The 20,205-nt window shown below is 41.9% G+C and overlaps 1 protein-coding gene across 1 annotated transcript in view; it reads right to left on the reverse strand.

Moving 5' to 3' along the window:
• The window catches only part of Atxn2 (ataxin 2), a 97,682-nt gene that overhangs the window by 19,553 nt on the left and 57,924 nt on the right, over window positions 1–20,205 (reverse strand). The window contains exons 9-18 of the mRNA XM_051161567.1: window positions 18,903–19,081; window positions 16,949–17,158; window positions 14,264–14,446; window positions 12,255–12,452; window positions 11,808–11,915; window positions 11,373–11,443; window positions 5,763–6,067; window positions 4,600–4,663; window positions 3,548–3,700; window positions 3,136–3,202 (exon numbers count right to left, since the gene is read on the reverse strand). Of these exons, the coding sequence (XP_051017524.1) occupies window positions 3,136–3,202; window positions 3,548–3,700; window positions 4,600–4,663; window positions 5,763–6,067; window positions 11,373–11,443; window positions 11,808–11,915; window positions 12,255–12,452; window positions 14,264–14,446; window positions 16,949–17,158; window positions 18,903–19,081 (1,538 nt within the window). The remainder of the gene's footprint in view (window positions 1–3,135; window positions 3,203–3,547; window positions 3,701–4,599; window positions 4,664–5,762; window positions 6,068–11,372; window positions 11,444–11,807; window positions 11,916–12,254; window positions 12,453–14,263; window positions 14,447–16,948; window positions 17,159–18,902; window positions 19,082–20,205) is intronic.

Raw genomic sequence — 20,205 nt, forward strand, 5'->3', positions numbered from 1 at the left:
TGCTGGCAGCCACTGTAGCCAAATCAGAAGAGTTCTAGAATCAGTGAGAAACTATGCCTCAGAAGCATGGTGGTCATTTACTTTGCCTCCTCCCTTTTAGTTAGTATGGTGGCTTGAATGAGAACGGTCCCGTAAGCTCATGTTTAGATGCTTGGTCCCCAGCTGAGGTTTAGGAAGGATTGGGAGGTGTGTCCCTGTTGGAGGAGGTTATCTCACTGTGGGTGGGCTTTGAGGTCTGTTTTTCTCCACATACAAGGCAGCCCACATAAAAGACTTGGAAGAAGGAAGCTCTTGCTTTCTGCCTGCTTGCGAATCACTCTCACTGGCAAGTTTCATCTGTCTGCTGAGGCACTCCCTCACTGATATTAGAACCTACTTCTGGATTCCAACAGACTAAAGACCAGCTGCTCCAGGAGTCCAGAGGCAGACTGGGACTGCAGAGACATCTGGTCTTGTAGATCAAACAACTATCTTTCTCTTGGAGACAGCCTTGTTGGACTACCAAGGGCCACAGCCTGTAAGCTAGTCTAATCAATCAAAATATCTCCCGCCCTCCACAGCCCCCCCCCCCCCGTGTGGGTGTGACCACTGCAAACAACCTAAGGCCAACAGCAGGTGTCAATGGTCAGAAAAATAAAACCATGCATTTTGATCACTTTATTTGCAGCAAATCAACATTAGTACCTTTTAGCACTCAAAGTCTCAAGTAAGAAACTAAGACGGGGTAATGAGATGGCTCAGTAGGTAAAGCACTTTCTGTCAAGTGTGCAAGACTTAGTTAACACCCAAAATCTACTAAGATTTTACATGAAACAAGAGCATCTGGAATCTTACCTAGCGTGGCCTACGCTGCAGAAAAACAAAGACACCTTGCCTCAAACCAGGTGAATGCTGAATGCTGCTCTTTGATCTTCACACGTGTATGGACACATGCACGCATGCCATGCATGCTTGTGTACATGTGGTGGTGGGGTCATAGTAAAAATTTTACAATGGTGTCTGGAGAAATGGTTCAGTGGTTAACAGAATTACTGGTTGCCCTTTCAGAGGACCAAGGTTAAGTCCTCAATTCCCACATGGCAGTTTACAACTGTCTCTATCTCTAGTCCCAGGGAAATGTGATGCTTTCTTCTGGCCTTTACAAGTACTACATATCCACAGTACAGAGACATACATGTAGGCCAAACACCCATGCATATAAAAATACAAAAAAACTGGAGACATCAATATTAGTTCTTTTTAATTTCTCTATGTAGTCCTGGCTGTCCTGAAACTTGCTCTATGGACCAGGCTGACCTCAAACTCAAGAGTTCTGTGGTCTCTGCCTCTTGAGTGCTAGAATTCAAGGTGTGCATTGTGCCACCTGTCTTCAGTATTAATTCTGAGATCTAGCTTTTGTGGTATTTCCTAGTTTTGTTCACAGAGAGCAACAGGCAGTGGCTTACTACAAGAGAACCTCCCTAATGACTAGGACTGGCTTTGACAAACAGTTCTCAGTAAAGGGTTAGGGTTTCCTGCAGAAAGACACAGCAAGGATTAGCCAGGTCAAGGATCCCCTTTGGCTACATAGCAAGTTCACTGAGGCCAGCCTGGTTACAGGCGAATCTTGTCTCAAAGATAGAGAGCAACCTGAGTGGTGGTGTACGCCTGTTGGGGGACGGTCTTGTGCACTGTGTATTCAGATGTTGATTTTTGTGCCCAGAGAGCCAGTTGCAGTCCTGACATGGGCATTATCATTTCTATGAAGAATCTCCTGTCTCAATGTTGGGTAAAAATGGTTCTCCATCATCTGTGATTGGCTAATGAAGAACTGAATAGTCAATAGCAGGGCAGGACAGTTGAGGTAGGGGGTTCCAGGTAAAGCAGAGTAAGAAAAGGAGAAAGTCGCCATGAGGACAGAGGTGGAGCAGGAGCAGATAACAGGGCATATAGCTGGGAAATATTCCAGACCAGCATATTTGGGCTAGAATACATAACTATTTGCCCAGCTATAATGCTTTAACGCTTATAAATAAATGTAATAGGTCATTGTTTGTGAGCAAGAACAGGCATAGAAAAATCCACACTATCTATTTTTACATATGACTTTAATTCCACGCATTAGGGAGGCAGAGGTAGGTAGATCATTATGAGTTTGAGATTAGCCTCTTCTCATAGCCAGTTCTAGACCAGTAAGGGTTATATAGTGAGACGGTCTGAAAATAAAACCAAATAAACCACAAACAATAATTTATTTTAAAATTTCAATTTAGATGTCAGGTTAAAATGTCCTAAATTTATTTATTTTAGAAGAAAATACGAAACATGGGCTAGAGACATGGCTCATCAGTTAAAGGCATGCACATGGCAGCTCACCACTATCTGTGACATCAGTTGGGGGAGGGGGTGACACGAGGACGGGGTGGGTCCATTGCCCTCTAATGGCTTCCTTGCACCCATACAGTGTAAGTACAAAACATTCATATGCATAGAACAAAAATAAAATATATAAATATTTTTATGTGTATGAGTGTTTTGCATTAGATGCCCTGAGTCTGGGAGTTAGTTACAGACAGTCTGTGAGGCGATATGTAAGTGCTGGGTACCAAACAAGTACTCATAACTGATAATCCAATTCTCCAGACTCAAAATACATCTTAACAAAGAACGCCTGGTATGGTGGTGCATATCTTTAATCCCAGTACTTGGGAGGCAGGTAGATTTATGTATTCCATGGCAGACTGGTCTATATAGCAGTCCCAGGCTAGCCAAGGCTACATAGAGAAAAGGAGAGACTCTGTTTCATAGGTGGGTCAGGGACAAGGGGACATTTTTTCTGGTTTGGCTCAGCAAGTAAAGGCATTTGTGGCTAAGCCTGATGACCTGAGTTTGATCCTCCAAACCCACATGGTAGAACTCCTACAGGGTTCTCTCACTCTCCATATGCACTCGCACAGTTATATAAAGAATATTTTTTTACATGACTACTATGTGCTACCTGCTCATCAAGAGTCACCTGAACGCTCACATTGGCTATCAGAAGGTAAAACATACCCTATGAGTTCAGGCTGAAGCCAACTAACTATCCATTGCACATTGGTGCTTAATTCATGCAGCATGCAGACTACAAGCAAACACAGGCAGGGTTATTCTCACCTTTACCTGCTCTATATGTCTTGGCTTGGTTCACCGGCATGGGCGTCATAGGTATTGGGTATAAAGGCTTGAGGGGATGGAAAACACATCATGAGATTCATATGGTAACAATGTTTCTATCTATCACTGTCTTTAATGTGATCTGGTCTGTGTTTTCCTGATTTCCTAAGAGCTATTCAAAATTAAAATACCCACAACAAAAAGGAATAATTCTGGCCTACAGTAAATATAAGGCATTTTTCTGAAAACTAATCATAAAACTCAGACACACATGTTAATGACACACCCAACCCATACCCACCACCCCTCTGTAGCCCTATGTGCCATCAGGTGTACCATTTAGTGCAAATCTAGGACAGTTGTGCTAAATACTAATTATGGTGACCCAGCAAATTCCAATCCGTGGACTTACTTGCACACCCGGGCTCACTGGAACCGGATACATCATATTTGGTGCAAAACAAACAGGCTGGGTATACACTGGAGCCGGCTGCTGATGGCCCACCATGGATGGGCTGGCTTGTGCTTGAGGCCGAGGCGACGTTGGGGTAGTAGAAGGCTTTGGCTACAAAAACAGAAATAACATTTGGCTATGTCAAAGTGAGAAGTAACAACGAATGCAACCTTCAGAGCAATTTCCCCAATCTTTCTGCTGATTTGTTTTTAACTAGCACCTTTTATTCGAAAGGCAAAACAAAACAAAAAACCCCAGCTCTAGCATATAATAAACAGATTCAGTTTCCTGGGGGTAAAAAGGGAAAACACAGCCTGCAGGTATTGCTCAGTGGAAGAAGGCTGACGTAAGCACAGATTTGGTATATTCCCCAGAACTGCATCTGCATCTATTTAAAAACCATACATACAAACAAAAAAGGCTTTGATATAAAACTAAAGTATTTACCAATAAAAAAAAGTATAAAAACGGTAATTTTACAAGGAACCAGGAAAGGTCTATCCATCTTTATTATCTTTTCATTTTTATATTTTTGGGCAGGGTCTCACTATATGGCCCACGCTAACCACACCCATGATCCTTGGCCCAGCCCTCCTGTTTGCTGGGGTTACAGGCATGCTCTAGCTAACATAGCTTCCTTTAAAGATGTTCCCAAATGGCAGTAAATACACTCTCTTTTCTGTAGTTAGTGGCAGCATCACTAATCAGCAACCTTACATTCTGAGCTGTTCTTCACAGCCACAGGGAAAATCAAGCCGTCTCAGTGTCCTACAGCTTGGATTTTTGTTTTTCGAAACATGTGTAGCCCTGGCTGTCCTGAACTCACATTGTAGCCCAGGCTGGCCTTGAATTCACAGCGATCCACCTGCCTCTGCCTCCCAAGAATAGGATTAAAGGCATGCACCACCACGCCTGGCCATACAGCTTGGTTAGCTAGATAGAGCACAGGAAAAACCAGGATGGTCACAATTAAATCTCTTCAGAAATTAGATAAATGGCCACAAACTCACCTGAGAAAAAGAACGAGGGTTGAACTCCTTTGCATTGGGATTCAATGTTGACTTCCTAACTTGCCTAAATGAGAAAAGAACAAACAGGCAGGCCAGTGAAACATGCATAGAATCCATGCTTGTCTTGGCTCTGCCACACTTGTCAGGTTTCAAAGGACTGCTAACATAGGTCAGACTGAAGTAATTCTCAGTGTCTCAGTCTCCTCCACTCAAACGCACACTTTCTATTGCTCATAGGCGATCAAAGAGTACTTCAACTGACAAGGCAGTAGCCCCATAGAAATCCAGGGTGTCTGAAACCCTCTTCTGGCCTCTGGAGGCACAGCAAGTATGTGGTGTACAGATGTACATGCAGACAAAACACTCACACATAATAAAAAATCTATTTTAAGAAAACCCCAATGCTTAATATATGAATTTACAGTATTTCTAATTGTTATTTTTAAAAAGACAGAAGGGCTTTGCAATGCAACACAGGTTGGACTCCCAACTTGGAATTCACCGCCTCAGCTGCACAAGTGCTGTGATAACAAAGCCTATGCTTTGATTTTAAATTTGTCAAAGATTTTTAAAATCACATGCCTTGGGAAAAACGATTGCTCTAGTATTTTTTTTTTCCTGAAAATCAAGAATAAGCCATCACAACTTGCCATTCTAAGAGTTCAAATACAATTAGGTTTTTTTTTTTTAAATCCAGAATACAAAAAGCAGTGGTCAATAGGTCTGAGCCTAGCCCACTAGTCTATTTAACTGCTTTATTATGCCAGATGTACAGGACTAAGATTGATAAAGAAGTACATTTTAACTAAACATTTGTTTCTGATAGAAACTGTCTTACAACTATGGTACCAGAAGTTGTCCTCTCTTCCTCAGCTGGGGCAGCAAAGAGTTCTCACAGGCAGCAGGTCAGGCAGAACTAGAGTCCCAAGACAGGGCTTTTGAAATTTGAACTTCTTTGTCCTATACAGAGCTAGCTTTTCTTACCCCCTTAGCTGGGTGCAAAGCAGAACGGGAAGGGTGTTAAGAATTCAATGCCTGGATTTGGCTAAGATTTATAAAACCAGCTCCACATATACTTTGTGAAGACAATTCCAAGTGGGAAGAAGAAATCCCTTAAGAAGTTTTACTTAGATAGAGGGTATGCTACAGCCCAGGTTACTCACTCAGCTGCGTCTTTTTTCTCTTCTCGGTCATCCTTCTCTTGTTTGCAGGCTGGACTAGACGTCTGCACCCCTTGGGACGTGACCTCAGGCCCCCTCTTGTGCTCGGTGTTACTAAGCACAGAAGGAGAGATGCTAGGGCTGCTGGTCTTGCTGCTGCCACTGGTGCAGTTGCTGCTGCTGTTGTCAATGAAAGCATCCTTAGCACTTGCTTCAATTTTGTCTTTGATCAAATCTCGTGATTTTTCTCCCTCTCTATTTTTGCTCAGTAGTTGATCCATAGATTCGGATGTAGAACTTGGCTGTAACTAAATATAAGAAATAATTTCCCATAAATAAATAAAGTAGTATCTGAAGGCAATGAAATGCTTTAAATAAGGCCTTTTGTTTGTATTCTCAGAATAGGGCCTTTTTGTTTGTTTGTTGAGACAGGGTCTTTGTGTGTAACCCTAGCTGTTCTAGAACTCTCTCTATAGACCAGGTTAGCCTGAACTCACTGAGATCTGCCTTTCTCTGCCTCCTGAGTGCTGGAAGGAATTAAAGGTCACTATGTCTGTCTCAGAATATGTCTTTTTAAGGCACCAATAACAGAATGATATACAACGTTAGCAACCAGTGCCCAAGACTCAAGACATAAGCCTTTAATTCCAACACTCAGAAAGCAGAGGCAGGTCTGTGAGTTCTAGGCCACCTTGGTCTACATAGTGAGTTGCAGGACAGCAGGTCTATGCAGAAAGACCCTTCTGTTTCAAACCCTTGGCCCTGCCTCCCCCAAACCCAAACACAAAAGAGTTACTTATTGGCGTGGTATGGTGGCTTATGCCTGCAATTTCAGAACTTAGAAGCCAGAGACAGGACGGCTAGGAGTTCAAGGCCATCCTGGGCTATAGAGATTCTGTCTCAGGAGAAAGAAAAAAATGGTGAATATTTGCTATAGGCCTCCAACACTAGCAATTGTGTGACTGACACTGACCAAGATGCATCAGTTCTGATCCACTAAACATGTGAAGGCAGAAAGCAACCACAGAGCACCCACTCCTCCTAAAAACAGCATCTGTGAAGGGACGGTTCCTCAGGAGACTAACATCTAATCTAAACAAAAATTAATTTAAAAATCCCAACAGCATGAGAAAGTGGAAGAGGAGGGAACAAGAGAAGGAATATGCTCAGAGTATAGCATATCATACTTATTTATAAAAATGTGCTTATAAAACAACACACAATGACCATATGCCAAATAAAAAGATAGGGCTGGAGAGAAGGCTCAGCAGACACATGCACTTGATGGTAGATCATAATAATAACCTGTAACTCCAATTATAATGGATTCAGTGCCTTCAATGTGGCCTCCACTGACAACAGGCACACATGGTAAACAGACATACATGTACACAATTCCATTTTTAAATAAACAAAGCTTCAGAATAGGCATGGTGGCACATCTTTAGTCCGAGAACTCAGGATGCAGAAGCAGGCAGATCTCATCTCTGTAAATTTGAGACCAGCAAGTTCCAAGATAGCAGGGTTACATTGTGAGACGCTATCTGCATACATACGTACATAAAAAGGGGCCACAAAGAAAATTTTCAGGGCAGCAAAATGGCTCAATAGGTAAAGTGCTTGCTCCTCAAGCCTGAAAATGCAAGCTGATGGCCCAAAACCCCTTTAAGGTAGAAGGAAAGAACCAACTAAAAGTTGGCCTCTAATTTCTACACACACACACACACACACACACACACACACACACACACCTCACAATCATAGAAAAACATGCTAGCGGTAAACTTTTAGAAAGCCTTTTCCATTTCCGTTCTTTTTATAATGGCAAAATTACCTATAGAGGGAACGAACACTGATCCAAACTGTTATTTGTTTAATCCACACAATGGCTTAATTTAATGCAGGCGCTTTTAAAATTTTTTATCTTGGTTTTTCTTTTTCTTTTTTTTTTTTTTGTTTTTCGAGACAGGGTTTCCCTGTGTAGCCTTGGCTGTCCTAGACTCGCTTTGTAGACCAGGCTGGCCTCGAACTCACAGCAATCCGCCTGCCTCTGCCTCCCAAGTGCTGGGATTAAAGGCGTGCACCACCACCGCCCGGCTTATCTTGGTTTTTCAAGACAGGGTTTCTTTGTGTAGCCCTGGCTGTCCTGGAACTCACTTTGTAGACCAGGCTGAACTCAAACTCAGAGATCTGCCTGCCTCTGCCTCTCGAGGGTTGGGATTAAAGGTGTGTGCCATCATCGCCTGGTAATGTAGGTGCTTTTACGTACATCTTATAAATGACAAACCCATGGAGAAAACAAAACACAATTTAAATTCTGTTGGGGAAGAGGTATCTGTGCTCTACTAGTATACAGTAAATATAAACACACAGAGTTAAACCCACCCAAACCCAAGCGTTTTTGTAACTCAAAGAAAAAAGAATGTCAATAGCCAGTTTACCATCAATTTGGCAATGTAAAGTTGTATCTAGTGCCAAGAATGGACTGCAGACACATTAAGAACAGGACCCACAGTTAAAACACTATCATCTGCAACCAAAGCGGGTTCTTCTACCATTCTTTGCTTTTCTTGGTATGCTAGGCAATACACAGCACACACAACACACAAAATCTTTATCTGCATAACCCATGCTACCAAGTCTTAGCAGATTAAACCCTAGAAACCCTCCATATAAAATGACCAGCACTCAGCTATACTACAGAGAGCTCAAGACCAAAACTACATGTGACAGGGAGATCTGTCTAGTACCCCAGATCTTGTTAGTCACTGCCTCAGTTTCCTGATGTGAACCCTGCATCAGAGGAGGGGATGGGACAGAAGCACTTGGGAAAGTGTCTGAAACAGTCGGCACTGAATGTGTATTGCTCACTGATTTTACATTTAGAACAATTAGAAAATCAAACACTAAACTAAAACTCCTGCTTTGCTTCCTAGCATTCACTTATCGGTCAGGAATTCAAAAAAAAAGTATAATCAACTCTTAGAGACCATCTCTTAATGCCATTGCTACGTAGAATTCAACAAATAACCATTAAAAATGTTTAAGGAAAAACTTTAAATTAAATAAGTTCAGTTAAATTTTTAAAAATTAATGATAAGGTCTCAAGTAACAAAACTGCACTTGAAGATCTCAGAAAAGGAACCACAAACTAAGTTCAAATCAAGGCTCAGGACGAAAAAAGAGATTTAAACATCAGAAAGGATTTGTCATTAAGGGAGGTTCAAAGAGAGTTGTGAACTAATACTGCAGTGGGTGGAGTCATCTAATAAGTAAGTAAATAAAGAAATAAATAACCATTTTCTTTTTGGGGTGAGGGGCTCCTTTCAAGACAGGCTTTTTCTGTAGAGCCCTGGCTATCCCTTGAACTTAGAGAACCACCTGTCTCTGCTCCCTGTGGGCTGGAATTGAAGCTGTGTGTCATTATGCCTGGCAAGAATAGCCTTTCAAAAGGTATCAGCTGCAATCAATATAACACAAGCAGAACACAAAGACACTGGAAGAAATGGAGTGTATTGCCAAGCAACTTTGAGCAAGAGTGGGGGTTAAGAGTCCCACTTTAACAGATGATGTGGAGATAACTGACAGATACAAGCAAAAGACCGAGGGTGAACCTCAATATGGTGAACTGTGCAGACCAGAGCTCCCCAGGTAAGTACTAAGAGAGCAGCCAGTGTTGTCATCTCCAGAACTAGGGACTTAGGCCATGATTTGCAAGACCAGATACCACAATCACATGCTAACTGGCAACTGGTATCAGGAAAAAACGTCATTAAATAAAGCTATGTTTCAAGGAACAGAAAGTGAAAAAGGCAACGCACAAAAGGGGAGAAAAGAACTTCACAAACCCAGATCTTCTGAGGGATAAAGGACCAAGAATGGAGCTCTGTGCCATTCTGGGTTCCAAACCCAACGTCACAAAAGTATCAGGTGAACACCACCAGACTCAGGTCTACAGCACATGAGAGTGACACTAGCAAGAGTGACCTTACAGCTGAGGTCAGCATGGGCTACACACTGAGACGCACTGAGGGCACAAGAACAGGTCTAGTGCAATTCATTGATAAGAACCCAGTTTTTAAAAGATCAATTAGTGACTGGGCATGGTGGCGCCCGCCTTTAATCCCAGCACTCAGGAGGCAGAGACAGGAGGATCTCTGTGAGTTAAAGGCCAGCCTGGTTTACAAAATGAGTACAGGACTACACAGAGAAACTCTGTCTTAAATAAACAAATAAATGTGATTTGATAGTTAAGATACAGTTTTCTGTAGTTTTGTGCAGAAGAATAAAAAATAACAGGAGTGCTCTGGATACACCAGAAAAGCTTGTCTTAGGATAAAGAGTGACATTACAGAAAGAAACCACTTCAGCCATGGGTTTAATCCTCAGCACGAAAAACATGAATGAACAAGTAAATGAATTTGCTCACAATGTGGACTCTGAATTAGCCCAGGCCACCAGGATGCAGTATTCCTTCCAGGGTACACACATGGCCTTATTCTCAACTACAGACCTACTGAGCCAGCTGCTCAGACACTAAAGCAGTGAGCTCTAATAAGTCTGTTTCCAAGGTAAGATAATACTCTTTTATTTGTTCCTGCAGTCTTGTTAAAAAAACAAACAAACCAAAACAAAACAAAAAATTTGTGATTTTAAGTTATTGCACTTAGACCAGACAAAGATATCTTTAAGAATAATAGTGCAGGGGGCTGGAGAGATGGCTCAGTGGTTAAGAGCACTGCCTGCACTTCCAAAGGTCCTAAGTTCAATTCCCAGAACCACATGGTGGCTCACAACCATCTATAACGTGATCTGATCATACTGTATACATAATAAATAAATCTTAAAAAAAAAAAAAAAAAGAGTAATAGCACATGGCTGTAATCCCAGCACTTGGGGAGGCAAAGGCAGGAAGATCTCTATGAGTGTGAGGCCAGCTTGGTCTACAGAGTAATCCCAGGACGACCAAGGCTATACAGAGAAACCCAATCTTGAAAACAACACAAGCAAGCAAGCAAAAAAAATAATTGTCAAGGGGCTGGAGAGATGGCTCAGTGGTTAAAAGTGTTATTGGTCTTCCAGAGGACCCAGATTCAGTTTCTAACACCCACACCAGGCAGCTTTCCTTCACCTTAACCCCAACCCCAGAACCTCTTCTGGCCTCAGAGGGCACCTGGACATCTATGTGCATACTCACAGACAGACAAGACAACACACACATATATACACACACATATTTAAACTCTGTGGGCTGGAGAGCAAAATTAGCAGTTTAAGATCACTGGCCACTCTTCCAGAGGGCCTAGGTTCAGTTTCCAGAACCTACATGGTGGCTCACGACTATCTGCAACTCCAGTTCCAAGAAGTCTGGTGTCCTCTTCTGGTCCCAAAGAACCCCAGGTAGGCCCATGGCCCACATATATCATGCAAACATTCATATGCATAAAAAATAACTAAAAAAAATTTAGCTTTCTGCGTATATGGCTTAACGAGGGAGGCAAAGAGAGAGAGAGACAGACAGACAGAGACAGAGAGGAAAAAAAAAAAAAAAATCGATCGATCAGTTTGATTTTTTTTTTTTAAATTCTAACAATCATTCAATGGAGAACTTACCCTAAAATCATTCTTAAACTTCTTTAAATCATCAATCTGTTTTCTATGTTCAGAAACAACTGGTGATATACCTGTAAAACCAAAACCTGTTAAGATTTCAATTTACTTCTGACCTTAAACTGATAATTGTTAGTATGGAGTATTACAAATGAGAACAGAGGCCAGCCAGCTGTGGTGGTACATACCTTTGGCACCTCTAATCCCAGCAGTGGGATTGGGGGTGGGGTGGGGGTGGGGTGATGGTGAAGGAGATAAATATTAAGAAACAAGAACAGCTCTATCACCTGAAGACTAACATTCTGGTTAGACATTTATTAACATGTGCATTTCACATAAACAAATTTTAGAAAGGGAGGACTCAGTATAGAACATGAAATTAGATAAAACAGTTTTCTGTTTCTGTAATTTTATCTAAAAATTTTAACAAACGCTAACCTTTGCTTTCAGCTTTTGAAAAGCCAGGTGATGTTTCACTTGCTTTAATATTTTCTTTATTCCCCGCAGGAGAGTTCTGCCTCTGATCTTGAAGCCTGGAATCTTTAGCTAGAAAACAAGTTTAAAAAACGAAAAACTAGCATCAGACATTAGTTAGGAAAGTAACATGAGAAACACAAACACTTCTAACTTTCTGGTTTAGTGGAAAAGAGTTTCATTAAACAGAGGTTCCTTTCAACTAGTCCTCATACCAAAACTCAATAAGCATGCTCATACAACAGGCATGGCACACGAGAGTAGCTCAGAAACTCTAATGCAAACATGAGGTAATGTAGATGCAACAGTGGCATCATAGACAGTCTCTTGCATCCATAAAAACATCACTGTGTGTTCAGACACAGCTCTTGGTCATGCAGATTACAAGTAGGAAAGGCCTTCATTATGTACCCTCAATAGATGGTGTCAGAGCTCTGTTGGATGCAGGGCTGGCAGGAGTAGGAGATGCAGCTGGAACAGGCATGGAAACGACTTCAGCAGGGATGATGCCAGCTTGGGGAGAAGCAAGCACAGGCCCACTGGGAGTGTTTCCAATACTGTTCTGCCTGGGAGACCTGGGTCTGTGAGTTTTTGGAGATAACCTTGGAACTGGAAGCAAAAAGATATTCATTAAATTCTCAGAAATATCTTACAGCAGAAATTACCAATATCTAAGCACCACTTAAATGTGTTAACTTTGAAGTATTTTGAGTACAGATCAGCACCCGAGTTTAATGGCAAGCTAAATCACACTTTAAAGAAAAAAGATGTCCACAGTACCATCTAGGTTATTTATTTATTTATTTTAAAGATTTATTTATTATTACATATACAGTGTTTATATATATATATATATACCAGAAGAGGGCATTAGATCACATTATAGATGGTTGTAAGCCACCATGTGGTTGCTGGGAATTGAACTCAGGACCTCTGGAAGAGCAGTCAGTGCTCTTAACCTCTGAGCCATCTCTCCAGGCCCTAGGTTATTTATTTAAGGTGAGACAACCCTACTATGCCTTTCTCCTTCCATCAACACACTAAGTAAAACTATGTTGGTAGCTTGTTGCTTAGCCTATGTGCTTTTTCTCGCAACATTAAGATCCACAGCCAGTTCAGTGCCAAAGGAAATAGGCATTAACCTAAAGGGGTATCTAACACAGAATGAATGGCTTTGATGTGACCCTTAATGTTTCACAGTCAATTAGAAATCTATTTGCAGAGTTCAGACTCACGGGCTTAACAAAAATGGCTCAATTTGCATCACTTTAGTGACTTTTCTTTTTGAAGTCACAAGCTTCATAGGAGGAAACTGTTCACTACTCTTAACTTTTCCCAGTTAAGTGTAAAGAACAACCCTGTAGCATGATTCTCATTGTATCCCTAGCAACTGTTTCTACTCTCTAATTTCTAATTAGGTTGCTATTCTCAAACTCAATTCAGACCATCCATTAGAACACCTCAAGATTCTTTTCTCATCTTCTATTTTCCTTTTTTTTTTTTTTTTTTTTTTTTTTTTTTGGTTTTTTGAGATAGGGTTTCTCTGTGTAGCCTTGGCCACCCTGGACTCACTTTGTAGACCAGGCTGGCCTCGAACTCACAGCGATCCGCCTGCCTCTGCCTCCCAAGTGCTGGGATTAAAGGCCTGTGCCACCACGCCCAGCTTCTATTTTCCTTTTAATTTTCAGCTAAGAAGGTCAGGGAAAATAGCACAAAGGAATTTACAGGGCAATCACTACAACTGCATACCGTATGAGGATGAGCGTATAAGGGTACAGCAAATAAAAACACACATTTAACAGTTTTAAGTTTTTGTTTACGTTTAAAGACCTCTTTCTTAAAAACAAAACAAAACAAAAACAAAAACACCCAAAAAACCTCTTTCTGCTACAGGTCTATTGACTGATTAAGAAAAGTAAAGCCAAAAGAGCAGATCAGGCACAAGGTACAGCTCTGCAGTCCTGGAGGAAGCACTACAGACTTGACAGACCAACACAGCAGCAGAAACAGTGTGGCCTATTCTAAATCTGCTCCAAACAGTCAGCACTTCTCGAGCATGCACAGTAAAAGCTGAACTTCTCCTTGGGTAGACTATTCCTTGAAGAGCAAGTATTTATTTATTCTTCCACAGGCAGATGCCATGGGAACATGCTGCATTAAGAAGCCCAAATGGGAGAAAAAAAAAAAAAAAGAAGCAGCCCAAATGGATTTAGAAAATAAGTACAGGGACAGAACTGCCAGAATGATGGGATGGTCCTTCAATTAATGTCATGAATCTCTGATATTTTATAACTGGCAACTCCTGTTTATGGCATCATATTTAATTCTTATTTCTGTATTTCTCTCAGCCCTTCAGCTTGGCCCTCTACAGTACACATACCATAATGACAAAATCAACACTGTCACAGGGTCATACCTACCCCCACTGACCACTGAAGACCACGTTCCCCCTGCAGGGCTGGTCCTTGCCACTGGAGGAGCAGCTGCTTCACTTGGGGGGTTGTGGGATACAAATTCTAAGCCACTAGACATGGAGCCTCTCCCAGCAGAGACCCTGTGATTCCGAGGGTGCCGCTGTGCCTTTGGAGACATCCTTGGAGGGCCTGAGGAAGACACGACGGATGTCATGTAAGTCCTGCAGTGTCCACCTTACTGCTGTTTTTGCTAAACACAGACATTACTCTTAACAAATCTTCATTGTTAAAAAAAGACCAAACAAAGAATTATTTTGTGGGATGTCAATTAATTAAGTACATTTTATTTCCTCCCTTTAAGATTTATTTTGCTTTTAATTATATTATCTATATGTCTCTGTCTGTGTGAGGGTATGTACACCGAGTTCAGGTGCTGAGCCACCTGACAAGAGTGCTGGGAACTGAACTCAAGTCCCCTGGAAAAGCAGAAAGCTCTCTATCGGCTGACCCATCTTTCCTTATTTCCTTTTATTTTTAAAGCAAGGGAGAGATAAAATTGATGGCGAGAAATCAAACATGGCATAATATTGTATAACTACATTTGCATACAAATTTAAGCTATAATAAAGTTTTAAGAGGAATTACAGCTGCATGATGGGATATTATCAGTTTACCTTTTACTTTTCTATCAGATTTTTTTTTTATTACTTCCAAAATGAGACAAAAAAACAAACAAAACAGGTTTTTGTTTTTTGGTTTGTTTTTTTTTGGGGGGGGGGGGCAGTACTAGGAATCTAACCTGGGGCCCCATAATTGTTAGGTCTGCATTATACCTCTGAGCTACACCCTTTAGGCTGCAGGAAAACCCAGTTCTCCTCTCCCTCTTTTGCCACAATCATCAATTGTTCAAACCATGGCTTCCGACAGTCCTCACATATAAGCAGCTGCCACATTAAGACCAGCACAAGACTACTTTGCAGAAATTTGCACTGTGTGAACTGTGGGCACTTTCCATCACTGATTCTGCCAGCCATCAGGGGCTGTTAAGTTTACAACTGTGTAGTAGACTAAGCCACTGAATAAAAACACAAGCCCAAAACTAGCTGTGTGAAGCTCCTAACACACACTCTGTTCTCTGTGTTCTAAATGGGAACAAAGCCAGACATGATCTCTGAGAAAATGCTAACTAATGTTAGGACTCTCCTTTTTTTCTTTAAAAAAAAAAATGTATTATTATTACATGTATATGGTATGGGGGTGGGTTTGTATGTGTTATGACATGTGTGTGCAGGTGAGGAGTCAGCTCTGTGGAGACGATTCTCTCCTTCCACCTTTACATGGGTTCCAGAGACCTAACTGAGGTAATCAGGCTTGCATGGCAAGTACATTTACCCACAGAGCTACCTTGACAGCTTACTGTTAGAGCTTTCACCTGGAGGTAGCAGCACCTCTGGACAACCTAGAACATTCTTAGTGGGTCGTCCAGGATCAGCCCTCCCATCTGACTACAATGCAATTCTCACAGTTCACTTGTGTTCAGTGTTCATCTAAAGCATTCTTGTAGAATAAGCACCTTTACCCCAACGGTCTACAATACAGCACCATGTTGCTGCTGGGGGCCACTATGAGAGGCATGCATTAAAAGTTAGTGAAATCTGCCTTTGCAACATTACAGTCCTCAGCCAGGAAGTTCCTTCTGCCTCGGTGAAAATTTAACAGTAGCCGATATAGTTTATCCCCAAACAGCTTCTCTTTTGTAAACTTTATCAGTCTTGATCAGCTAATATTCATCATGACTTTACCAAGACAATGTGATTAGAATATTAACACAAATATTCTGAACAAAGGACACTGTCATTTAAAACAAAGAAATTTTTAACTTATTAACTGCATTAAATCAGAATGCTACCTACGTCGGGCAGGGTGTCGGGGTGGCTGCGACAGGGTCCCTGCACTGGGATTACAGGCATGTGCCACCAGTCAAAGTATATGATATGCAACAATGGTGAATTCAGCATCAAATACAAACAATTTGATAAGAGCACAAAAAACAGAAAAGCCCAAAATCTATTCCTGTTTTTTTTTTTTAGTTGATAAATTTTAGGTAAAGATCTCCTCCCAGATTAAAGTAGCCTTTCACTATAGTGATATTGCAAAATGATTTAAAATAATTAATTATTCAATTAAATTTCTAATTCCTCAGGCACTGTAAAAACTACCGTTACCTGAGGGCAGACATATAAGGCCACGACAAGGGATGTCATAGATCACAAAGGACCCCAGAATAGTACTCCTGCCTTTGGCCAACAGGAAGGTTGACTGGCACCATGGCCAGGGAGCTGGAATGTGGCAACCTCACCCCCACCCCACTCCCCCCAGGGCCAGAAAGTGCCCGGTTCCTCACTGTTCCTGTGCCAGGGTCGTGACCTTCCTGGGCTGCACAGGAGCACCACTCCCAGACAGGCCCGGCCCCGCCCGTACACCCAGGACAGTGGAGAGCTTTACGTACAAGCACTTATCCAGCTTCACGCTAGTGAAGAAAAGGTTACTAGAAATCGCTTTAATAACCAAAGTTAAACCACAGGAATTATAGGCTATTAAATAATGAAGAGGAAACTATTTTGTCATCATAAACTCACAAAGGAGTTAAACAAAGACAAACAAAAACATGAACAAATCGTGGTATTGTACCTTCTGAAGACATGCGTTTAGGCATAGTAGAGACAGGAGCTGGAGAACCATGAGCAGAGGGGTGAGACGGGGGTCTGGATGGCCGCGAGGGGGGCCTGGAGGGCGGCCGTGTAGGGGTGGCTGCCCGAGGTGGAAGAGAGTTGGGACCTGACTGGTAGCGAGAAGGTGGGCGAGAGGAAGGAGATGGGCAAGGCGATGGCCAGGGAACACCTGACAGAACAAATGATATGAAGGAAAGTATAAAAACTAAAGAAAAAAATGAGGGAAAAAGTAAACAGAAAAAAAAAAGTAAAATGACAAAAATGATTTCTTGTACATTTTAACCCTTTGAGGACAGTCATTTGATTTGTGCTAAGTTTTAGCATAACTTAACTGACACAAATTCACATTTTAACCTCCTTAAAATTCTGTTTAAATGAATCCACGTTCCCAAAGGGTTAATTAGGATCTACACATACTACTGAAGAAGACAGTTAAGACTCTGCCTAGTAAGGCCTACTTCTTCAGCTGCTGTCAGCCATCACTTGGGAGGAGAAGGTCACACACACAAATAGTGCCCTGCTGAGGAAGGCCATCACCTTCACTGGGCTTGGCTCTCAACAAGTAAAATAACAGCAGCTACTTAATGCATTGTAAAAAGCTCCTTTCTTACTCTCACCTGAGATTTTCCTCAAGTCTATACGTGAACCTAATGTCAGTTTCAAACCTCATCTACCTAGTCCCATTGAGGTAAAAATAAAAACTTCTAGTGTTTTCTAGAATGCTGGAGTAACAGCACCCTGGGCTTTTGTAAAATAATTGTCCTTCCAACAGACTAGAAAGGCCTGCTTATTTATGTCTGCTACACCAACGGGAAGAACTCTGACAACAGGCCCAGCACCATGGCCTTGGCTCTGGTGCTTTGTCAACAGTCTAGGGCTCCTCTCCAACAGGCCAGGGGCTCCATACATGGAAGTCTCATACATTTCTCAGCACCCTTCAAGTTTTTAACTTGAAAGTTCTGTTCATAAACAACTGAAAATCTTTACTCAGTGAGCAAATACATTTCACCATCAGTACTAAGTAGAGAAAATACTCAAGAGAGCTTTCTTGGAGAGGAATTCTGGAGAAAAGACTCAGTGAAAACAAATGAAACTGGAAACTTTGTGTGCCGCTTTCACACATCCTTGCCTCCTTCCCTCCCTCCCTTTCTTTTGCATGAAGTCTCACATGACCCAGCCTGGTTCAAACTTCCTGTGGATCACAGACTGGCCTTTCTCTGCTCTTATCTGAATGAGCTCTTCTAACCTTCAACAGCTGAAATTGGCTGGACGGCCACTCTTTTCCCTGTCAATCACTATATTCCCAAAAAACTTACTTCTGTTTTTCCTGCCTGCCAGATTTCTATACACACCTATAGTCTATACTCACCTGACTGGAGACACTACAAAAAGTGCCTCCCCCCTAAAGATCAAGGTGCTGCATTCTTAACATGTCCCCCTCAGAAATCAAGGCTGTCTGTGCTGTGCTTTCCAGCACATATCTCTCAGGACTTTCTTCACATGATTCTTGGTCATGTCTGACATTACAAATTACCCCATAAAGAATAAGATCTATCCTAGTTAATGAAAAGTTGTCTGCACTAAATCAGGTGTCTGCCACATGAACTATGCCTACAATTTTATTACCCAGTGTCTTTAAAACTGAGAACCTACTCAAGAGTTTCCAGTTTATTTGTTGTGGAGTGTTTTTAGGCCAAATAAGTATATGAAAGGAATGCAACAGCTCAGGACCATATTGTCACCCAAAATGAGCCAAGGACATATGTGATGTTATACTATCTGGTAGCCACAAAACAAAACTAAGTTATATAAAATAAAAGCTATTTCATTCCTACCACTTATGTAAACGTTTAAATATTTAGATAGCTCTGTATCTCATAAAAAACATTAACAAATATGGTTAAAATACTTGCCTCCATTGACTACTCTTTGGTCTGAACCAGAGTTCGGGTTGAAATCTGAAGTGTGAGAAGCAGCTCTTGATGGCATGGAGCCTGGTCCAGGCTGGCCCATCCGTGGTGAGCTCTGTCTCCCACTTCCCCAGGATATGACTTCTCTGTTTCTTTGTCCAGGAGGAATATATTTATTTTCCCTGGAAATGAGAGATCCTCTAAATTATTTATGCTAAAAGGTACTAGGCTAACAAAACACAGAGAGGTACACTAGATAGAAGAGGATTTGTCACATCAGCCTCAGTCCCCACCACATGGCCTCACACCCTGCAGGTCTCCCTACCAGCAGTTTAACAAGTTGTACTCACTCATGTCCCCAACACTCTGTGGTGATGAGGAAAGTCCTAAGACTCAGCTGTTAAACCTTGAAGCTAGGATGCACTTGTGCTTTACCCACAAGGCAGTAGGTGTTCCACACCATGTTTACGAATAAATGACAGACCCACAAGCCCCAAAAATGCACTCAACCACTGAGCCATTCTTTCTGCCTTCAAATTCACTTCACACTGTCTTTAGTTCATGCATTCTCAGGACAAACATCAGCAAAAGTTGAATTTCCAAGTAAGGCTCATGTCTCCCTAGTTTTTCCAGCCTTCCCACTGTGAGTCTGTCTAGAAGCTTGCCACTTTCTCTCAACTGCAATACTGTGTCACACTGACAGGGTCTCTGACTAAGAGCATGTTTGTGCCACACTGTTATCTACAGGCTACTCTTCAAGCATGAGACACAGTGCTCCTGCCACCTGCCACCATGACATCCAAAATACTGACCCTGGGTTCTTAGCCTTTACCTCAGGTGAAGAGGCCAGATTCTCTTACAGGACCATGTTTCTGCAAAAGTAAAAAAAAGTTCCCACACTCCCAGTGGCAGATAGGCCCCATTACCGTGTCACAAATGTCACCTTGCCTTCTGCTGAGGCTCTCTTGAACAACTCTAGTTCTTCCCCACTCCACATATACCTGGTGCTCTCAATAGAGCTGCACCTGCAAACCACAGTGCACTGCTATAGGTCACTGGGCCCCACTCTGACCCTGCTTCAAGGAGCTCTTCAGGGTTTGAGCTGAGTCTTTACTTACATGAGTCCAGCACTTGACTCCAGAGAGCTGAATCCCAAAAGATACTATTAAGATGGCCATGAGCTTTTCTCTAACAGGTCCCCTCCCCCTCCCCCCCTTTTTTTTTTGTTTGTCTGTTTGTTTTTTTGGTTTTTCAAGACATAGATTCTCTGTGTAATAACCCTGGCTGCTCTAGAACTCACTCTGTA

This window comes from Acomys russatus, chromosome 19, assembly GCF_903995435.1.
Source record: "Acomys russatus chromosome 19, mAcoRus1.1, whole genome shotgun sequence".
NCBI classification, from domain to species: Eukaryota; Metazoa; Chordata; class Mammalia; order Rodentia; family Muridae; genus Acomys; species Acomys russatus.